We start from the raw sequence: 9171 nt of genomic DNA on the forward strand, positions 1-9171 counted from the left end.
TTTCCTTCTTGGAGTTGCTGTTTTGCAAAGTAAACAGTTGTATGTGGAGAATTTTACTTCGATTCTCTGATATTTACATCAATCAGGAAGAGACAGACTTTCAGATGTGGTCATGCAAAGTCGTAGTCTGCTCAGTGTTGACGCTTTGAGCTAGCAGGCTATTTGGTAACTTTATTGATCAATGGTACCTTCTGATGTCAGTGACACTAAAACGAAGCAGAGAAAAGCTTTTTATATCGCATACAAAAGAATGCAAAGATGGCCGCTATTTGTGAAAGTGGCTTATTTCCATTGCAGCTTTCAATTTTCTTGCTATCAATCAGACTTCACAAGCAATAGCTCTTATTGTTTTTCCTTTCAGATACTGATGCAAAACTCCGAGTATCATTCGTTAAGAGATAAGATTACGAAGGAGTTACGTAACCAAGTCAGATGTGTTCCAATAGAAGAAAGAAAAGATACTGGAGTGTTGTCAGCTGAGCTGATGTCTTCAATTTGCCATGGTAACGACTCTAGAGACACTGTTCATCTTGCTCTCAAGAACCCTAACCCTTGTTTACCCAGCCACTTAACTGCATAAGAAGTGTATTGATAGACCGAAAACCGTGTTCCAGGCTATCCCATAAGACACTCTGTTCCTCTTGTTTGTGTATAGGACCGAAGTCTGAGGATCGATCGATGGTTTCAATAAGCGCCGAGTACTGTGAATAATGTGACAGGATTGAAGTTAACCCCCTTCGGGTGGGGTTGTTATCTGGATGAGAGACCATCTAGATATACGTCACGAGACGTCATTTGCATCGTAATCCCTATTTTTCACTCGAAATTACTCATATGTAACGGAATCCAGACCTTTCATCACTTTAGGAAACATAAATATAGGAGTAATTGATTATGAAGTGTGTTCGTAGGGAGAACTCACAAAACGAGCCAAGATGCCATGAAGACGATGCATTTATCTAAAGTGTTGGACGACATGTTAAAGCGATCCTCGCACTTAATCCGCACTTCAAATATATAATTTCTTTCGTTCATTGAATCCTTTCACGGGAACAAATGAGCTCAACAAATAGGCCATTTCCGAGTTCATGTCTGCCTCCTCTTCAAAGCGAGTCTAAGTGCGAAGTTTTTCTTATGATAATTAGTTTGCTTTCATATGTAAAGTAGAACTAATTACCATCACAAAAAATTTCGCACTTAGACTCGCTTTGAAGAGGAGGCAGACGTGAACTCGGAAATGGCCTATTGACCAGCCCTCTCGCTCCAAACCGTGTGGCTACGTAGCTCAGTTGGCAGAGCATTGCACCGGCATCGCAGAGGTCATGGGTACCAATCCAGTAAAAGCCGCCTGCCGGAATAGACCTTCCCAAGGTTAATGACGCCATCTTGGCTGGGGAGGCAAACACGGCAAAAATTAGAGTAAATAAATGGTATTTAGGCTGACCTTGAACCGCTGTGGCTGTAACGCCGCTACAAAGAGGCGGGTTTCCACATTGAAAGTGCCTTTTTACTGAGATTATTTTCATGAAGTATAAAGAACAGATTCAGGCTACAACGACCATAAACGAAATTTTAAGATTTCATACAAACCTTTTTTAAATCGTTACGTCAAATTGCCGCGAAATTAGATCTATTATTCCATTTTCTGTTGAATGAATGATGTCAATAAAAATATTTAAAGTAGTGGCAAAAGTTGGAAATCCGTCTCTTTTTAGCGGCGCTACAGCGGTTGAAAGTCGGCCAAAATCCCATAGATTTGCTGTAATTTTAGCCATGTTTGCCCGCCAGCCATGATGGCGTGAAAAACCGTAGAAAGATCTATTTTTCAGGTGTCTATAAAATGACAATTGCTTAAAAATTGTCTAGTTAAGTGCAAGAGTGACTTTTAACATTTTTTGTAAATATTATTATTAATGAAAAAATATCCCTTGCCAAAAATCAGCGTGTCGGTGCAAATTGACACGAGGTGTACGATCGTCATTTGCTCATATGACGTATCAATGCACATATGACGTAATTCAAGATGGCGCTAAAAAAGCAGACGAACAAAAAACGAAAAAACGTGCTAATGCTCACCCTATGCACATAATAGCTAAGATTAGAAATTGGGTTCTCCTAATGTCGAACGCAATTATATACGCTACTATGAAGTGGTAGTCTGCGTGAAAGAGACTTACTGAATGATAAAATAAGGTTGCTCCTAATAGGAAAATACCAACTCTGTTGGCGAGGAGTGGATATTATGAAGGATCCTTTAGACTTGGCAATAGTCCAGCAATTGTTGTGGGAACTGAAGCCTCGAACTGTGATCGAGTTTGGTGCTTACAAGGGGGGCTCAGCCTTATGGGCAGCGGATATGCTGAAAATGTTCGACTGCAAGTCACGTGTCATCTCTGTGGACATTGATCTTTCTTTGTTGGACTCTGAAGCAAAAAAATCCACCCATGTTGAGTTCATTGAGGGGGACTTAATGCAAGTTGAAACGATCTTTCCTGCAGAGTTTTTGAAGGTAGGTAGGGAAACTATTTAATCCCGTAACAACCTAAACTCACTTCGTCATATACCCAACTTGAAAAAATATTTTTTTCCATGGACCGTATGTTCGAAAACTCATGTTATTCTTTGAGATAAAAGACCAGAGGTGGTCATCAACCCATTCATCCGTGAAGCGATCCTTATTGACGAGTAAGGATTAATCTGCAAGGATTGAGAGAGGACATAGTTTTTGAGTGGACCTACAATTGTAGATGTTGTAAACCCATTCATCCGTGAAGCGGCCCCTATTGAGAAGTAAAATCGTCTGGTGTTAGGCAGTGTGAAGTCTCACTCTCTGGACTTCTTAAAAGGGTAATAATAATTTTTACAATGGCTGCAAAATTCTCGCGCGATCATTGCCTAACTTTTATTGTCAATAAGTGCACAGCCACATAAATTTATAATTTATGCGTTTCGAAGAGTTTAATTTATGCAAAATTTTGTGAAACGTCATTCTGTCACTTTTTAACCAACAGAAAGTCTCCGTTTTGCCATTAGCCAATAAGAGAGCGAGGCATGTTTGTCTCGCGTTCTTCTCGTGTTTTGACTTCATTTTGACCCCTCTGCCTTTTTGTTATTGTAAAACATGAATAGATGTCAGTTTTACTTGCGTCTGTCCGGTTATTGACAATGAATTTGGTCATCACATTGTCAAAATAGTCTGCGAATCAACTCGGCTATCGCCTCGTGGATCCACAGCTACTTTGACAATGTCATGACGGAATTCATGGTCAATAGCAGGAGAGACGCATGAAAAACTGACATCAATTTGTTAAATTGCTGGTTTAGCTAGTGTTCAGGTCTGTCAGAAAATATTTTGTAAAACTGAATAGTTTTGTCGCGTTGTGTCATCTCGTATTGGTGTTAATTATAGTGTTTACAGTTCTGTAAGTTTAATTACGTAACAGCATATTGTATACCCCAAATTCAGTTATGCACTAGTAATAGAGTTTGTATCGTATTCAATGTAATCAATAGTTGTAAGCGGCACTTTTACAAATTATCTTCGGTGTTAATTATATGTAAATGTATGTATATAAATACACGAAAACGGGCGTTGGTTGGGGTTGGAAGAAGTCAGCTGACAAGAAGACGGCGAGGAGAAGGAAAGCCGGAGAGAAGCCAAAGTGGAAAAGTGAACGTTTAAAGAAAGTGGAAAAGAGAAACAATGCCAAGAGTCATTGGTAGGAGCCGACCGCGGTGCTCCCAGACAAAACTCCTTTGTCGGCGGTGGCCGAGATATTTATAGTGAAAGTGTGAGGAAAAGTTCGGCCGCGAAAGTGAAAGTTTTGAGGACAGACAGAAGACGACTTCGTTGGTTTGCTGAATGAGATTGTGGATGGTTGCACTGGCGAAAACGAAAGTACGAAGGCTGACGGGGATTTGAACTTTATATAAGTTACTAGGATGAGTCATTGCCGCTAGCAATTGCGCATGCTCACTAGCTCGCTAGTTTGAGCACTCTGGCATGACTTGGATGTGCCACATGCGTGGGACATCTGGGGTGGCTTTATAGCTCAACCTCCATCCTAGACATCAGCACTGCACTGATGAGGCCCAGAAGGCCGAAACAGTACTGTCTGCAGTTAGTTATATATATATATATATAAAGTGTGAAACTTGATTTTCGTAAAACAGTGCTTAATACATAGAAGTAGAGCGTAGTATATATGGAAGAAAAAGACAAATAAAATACAAGTTCATCCCTACAAGCTTTCGTGGTCGCCCTGATGAGTGGGCAAATGAACTTGTAGTTTATTTGTCTTTTTCTTCCACATATATATAGCTTATATATATAACTTCAGATGAGTTTCACACTGATAAATCCAGAATAGTGCTCAACAATAATGGAGCGGTAATAACAATGTTTTTCTACTCAATATAGTTTCATATGGACTTTAATACAGGTCTGTTTCGTAGACCAACAAGGAGTTGGACCACTTATCAGTTAAATTCCATGTACACTTAAGCATCGCTGGGGTTTATATGCATCAGTAGCGTGATCGTTACAAGATTCAAACTTGAAAAACAATAGTAAAAAAGCATTTGTAAATTTATGATTGGTTGTTGAGGATGCGATTGAACCTAAGGAGAAAATTTCGCTTGTGCCTGCAAGTCGATACGAGTTCATTACGTTTGTTGAGCGTTGCCATGTCCGGTTTATATAGAATATAGAATTTCTCGGTACTACATAGATTACATCGTTTAGTAAGGTTGCTATAAGATTTGGCCTTGGCTAGAATTTTCCAGGAGATTGCGAAGTCTTTCTTTTGATCTTTTAGCTGCCATAGATGTTTGCTCAGTTCGGTGTCATTCTTTTTACTTTCGTTTTTTGGTGCTTTCGCCATCTCGTCTTGAACTCAGTGGCGGTGAGGCCGACATACGTCTCTGTGCTTTCGGCGGTCGTGATGGTGGCTTGATACACTACTTCCTCGTGGATGGACACAACAAAACCATCCTAAGCCAGAACATGCCACCTCCATAACAAACACCCACCAAACTCTGCAACTGCAGAGCACCAGACAAATGCCCTTTGAAAGGACAATGCTTAGTCAAGGAAGTAGTTTATCAAGCCACCATCACGACCGCCGAAAGCACAGAGACGTACGTCGGCCTCACCGCCACTGAGATCAAGACGAGATGGCGAAACCACCAAATGTCATTCAAAAACGAAAGTAAAAAGAATGACACCGAACTGAGCAAACATCTATGGCAGCTAAAAGATCAAAAGAAAGACTTCGCAATCTCCTGGAAAATTCTAGCCAAGGCCAAATCTTATAGCAACCTTACTAAACGATGTAATCTATGTAGTACCGAGAAATTCTATATTCTATATAAACCGGACATGGCAACGCTCAACAAACGTAATGAACTCGTATCGACTTGCAGGCACAAGCGAAATTTTCTCTCTTAGGTTCAATCGCATCCTCAACAACCAATCATAAATTTACAAATGCTGTTTTACTATTGATTTTCAAGTTTGAATCTTGTAACGATCACGCTACTGATGTATATAAACCCCAGCGATGCTAAAGTGTACATGGAATTTAACTGATGAGTGGTCCAACTCCTTGTTGGTCTACGAAACAGACCTGTATTAAAGTCCATATGAAACCATATTGAGTAGTATATATATATATATATATATATATATATATATATATATATATATATATATACTGTTAGCTGATAAATTATTCCGTCTATATCGGAATTTTTCCTGTTGTACAAGTAATCAGTTACCCTAAATATAGTTGCATGTCTTTTTCTTGCTTAAGTTTCTGCAAGAAATTCTTAATTGTAAATATTTTAAATCTAGTTGTGCTTCAGTCGCGATTGTAGAAAGGAGTTTCCGTGTGCTTCGTTGGTCAAGGAAGGTCCACGCGACGAATTTTTCGTCGGGGGAGAGTAGATAGTATAGAGAGACATAGCCACCAGACAAATGAATGTTCCATCTTTGTCTTGAAAAGGATTGGTAATCTTGAATATAGCCACGTAATATGTGGTCAGGAATATGTCACATGATATATCCTTACAGTGAATTAGACCACTAGGTGCTTTTCAGTATGGCGTGATATTAATAAAAGTCTATATTGAAAAACTTCTAACTGCAAAATGATGTTCATTTTTGCAAGACTTTGGAGCATCCATGGTTTCTGGTCGAAGACGCCCATGTAAATGTAAAAGGCATATTGGAGCATTTTGACCACTTCACTGAGCCTGGTGACTACATCTGTATTGAAGACACCAATCCACTTGCACCAGCGGTTTCAGGCCAAGGCCTCGTAAAGGAGCTAGGTTACACACTCTTTGGCCCAAAAAAACTTAATGAGCTCAAGAATTTTTTGAGTGGCCGCTCGCAAACGTACATGGTGGATCAGAGATACACAGATATGTTCGGGTGAGTGTAATATTTAACAATTAGACCCGTAGCCCGCAAGGGCTACGGGCCAATAGCCCATGAGGCGAAGCCGAATGGGCTATTGACCCGTGGCCCTTGAGGGCAAAGGGACTAATTGTTTTAGTATCACCAAACTAGTTGGACAGAAAAAGCAATAAAAAAGTTAGCGAATGCAAGTTGAAGATGGTCTCAGTTGTTCGCAGCCGAGTTATGTGCTCCTGACTGGGGTCTAGACGTGGATATTACAACAGCTCTCATGATGGCTTCAGAAAACAAGGGGAACCAAAAAATATACAACAAAAGAATTTTGACCAATGAAATTAGAGGATGTGGAGAGCTTTGTGGTATCTCCTGCCTGCAACCAGTGTTCATTTGCTCCGGTTTGCATTCTATTACATCGTTGTATTTTGTTGCCATTCAAGCGGTCACCAAACACTTCATACTTGTCATCTTGGCACTAACGTAATTCCATTCCGGCAGAACAGACCATCTCTCGTAATGCACCGAAAGTTGTGCGCGCTTGAGCGAGCAACAATGCCAGCATTTGAAAATTTACGACCACTCGCTCAAGCTGAAATTTTAACCTCTCTGCGTTTTGCCGTAGGCGCGATGCTGAATTTACTTATTTTTTCTGCAGAATTGTTCTGGAGGCCGTACGATTTCCTTTACTAATTATAAATGGATAATTTTTTTATTGTTATCAGGTACAATGCCACATGGAACATGAATGGATTTTTGAAAAGGATGTAGTGTTCAAGTGCTGTTTGCTTTAACCCTTTCATTCCCAAGATCAAAACGTTCATTCTCCCAATGAGTACCATAGCTTTCTTTGTTGGGAAGGCATGAGAATTTGGTGTCATATCAAGATCAAACCTCTTGAGCTGATAATAATCTTCATTCTCAATACCTGTCTGACTGATAGTTTATTTAAATTGTGAGGAGAGTTTACATGCTGATCACTTCTGGGAGTCGAAGGGTTAATGGGTGTATCAATCACAACCTTGGTTTCAAGCACCATAGAAACAGTGCACAAACTCCTAAATTAGGGCTTTCTTTAAAAAGGAGAATTTTTTTCCCTTGAACAGTGACAATATTTTCTTTCATAACTTGCCTTTGATGTTCTTGGCTCAGAAATTGAAATGTTTATGTTTAATTGATAATAGGAGTTCGTGTCGTCCAATTCAGTCGGTCTGTGATAATACTCGTGATAAACAAATCGAACTCCCGTTGCGCTGTCGTCCGATTTTGTTGCCCCTAGTCGGATTACAGACCGAATTGGACTCCACTCCTCATGTAGCATTATTAAGATGCACATTAAGGTACATCTTGCGGCCTTAATATATCCCTTAGCCTTTTTTATTTACCTAGAGAAAACAATAAAAAAATCCTTGGTTAACTTTCTAGAATTAGGCCTTATCATGGTTTTCGACGCCATCTTGACGGGCAGGCAAAGCGGTCAGAAATTACAGTGTTTGTATGAGAATCCGATAGCAAATAACTTCTTCCAAAATTGAATTTTACACAATTTGTGAATCAAAACGTTAAAATGCTACGTAGAAGATTGTATTCACCAAGTTTGAGGGATGTAGCTTTCCTATAAGTCGCTGAGCTATTTTTTTTAAATTTTCCATACATTTGTCTTTAATTTTTTTTCCAGCGGACCGCGTCTAGACGTTTGTCTACCCAGCCAAATTTACAGACTAATGTGTGGAAAATTCAAAAAATTAACTGAGCGTCTTCTAGCCAAGCTACATCCTTCAAACTTGGTGAATACAATATTCTACCGAGTATTTAAACGTTGCGATTCAGAAATTGTGAAAAATTCAATTTTGGAAGAAGTTATTTGCTATCGGATTCCCATACAAACACTGTAATTTCTGACCGCTTTGCCTACCCGTCAAGATTACAAGCGTATATAACGTTCAAGGGTGTTAATGGTAAGAGTTAGTGAATGGAGGCTGGTTAGCTTCCTTCTCATTGAAGTCGAAATCAGTCTTGCATGGCGAAGATGAGGGACAAAAGAGAGAGCTCGAGAAGAAAAATGGTCGGGGAAAATGATGTTTGACTTAATTTAATGTTGCCACGACAGTGTTTTGCTAATTTTCCCAATTTCTAGTACTAGTTTAAGTGCTGTGAATTCCTGTCGTAAGAGCTCCCTCATCTCCTCCTTCGAAGCCATATTGGCAATTTAGCGACGATTAGCCGGGAGCCGGGAGCCTAAAACTGCCATAACGCCATAACGCCATATCGTTATCCATTGTCTAATATGTCCTAATAAACCATACATAATTTATAACAGGTGATTCAACTTGAAATATTAATCTTCCATAATTAGTTTCTGGCTTTCTCCACTTTTTTTAACCTTTTTAGGTCAAGTATATCAGTATAAATCATAATTCGTGATTCTGTTGAACATTTATTGGACCTATCATTTCCAAGTGAATCAGTCTTTCCATCTTAAAATATCTCAAGTAAACACAGAGTGACACAGAGTGCATACATGCCAACTCTCCCGGATTATCCGGGAGTCTCCCGGATACGGAACGAATCTCCCGGTCTCCCGTACGGGTCATTAAATCTCCCGGATAAAAACGACTCTGAACCTTTCACCATGCTTTCACAGACGTTTCTCCATTCTAGACTCAAATTGCATCCCCAAGCTTAAAAAGGATCGATTTTTTCAAACTTGTTTCATTGTTTCTTAATGCATTTCTTCATCTCTGAGTTTCAAACAC

At 39.6% G+C, this 9171-nt stretch overlaps 1 protein-coding gene across 1 annotated transcript in view; it reads left to right on the forward strand.

The window, feature by feature from the left end:
* LOC137984879 (rhamnosyl O-methyltransferase-like) overlaps positions 1-7344 on the forward strand; it is a 9821-nt gene extending 2477 nt beyond the window's left edge. The window contains exons 2-5 of the mRNA XM_068832203.1: positions 362-503; positions 2208-2509; positions 6171-6436; positions 7141-7344. Coding sequence (XP_068688304.1) covers positions 368-503; positions 2208-2509; positions 6171-6436; positions 7141-7186 — 750 coding nt within the window. The 5' untranslated portion in view covers positions 362-367 and the 3' untranslated portion in view covers positions 7187-7344. The remainder of the gene's footprint in view (positions 1-361; positions 504-2207; positions 2510-6170; positions 6437-7140) is intronic.
* The last annotated feature ends 1827 nt before the right edge of the window (positions 7345-9171 follow it).

Source organism: Montipora foliosa, chromosome 14 (assembly GCF_036669935.1).
Source record: "Montipora foliosa isolate CH-2021 chromosome 14, ASM3666993v2, whole genome shotgun sequence".
Lineage (NCBI taxonomy): Eukaryota > Metazoa > Cnidaria > Anthozoa > Scleractinia > Acroporidae > Montipora > Montipora foliosa.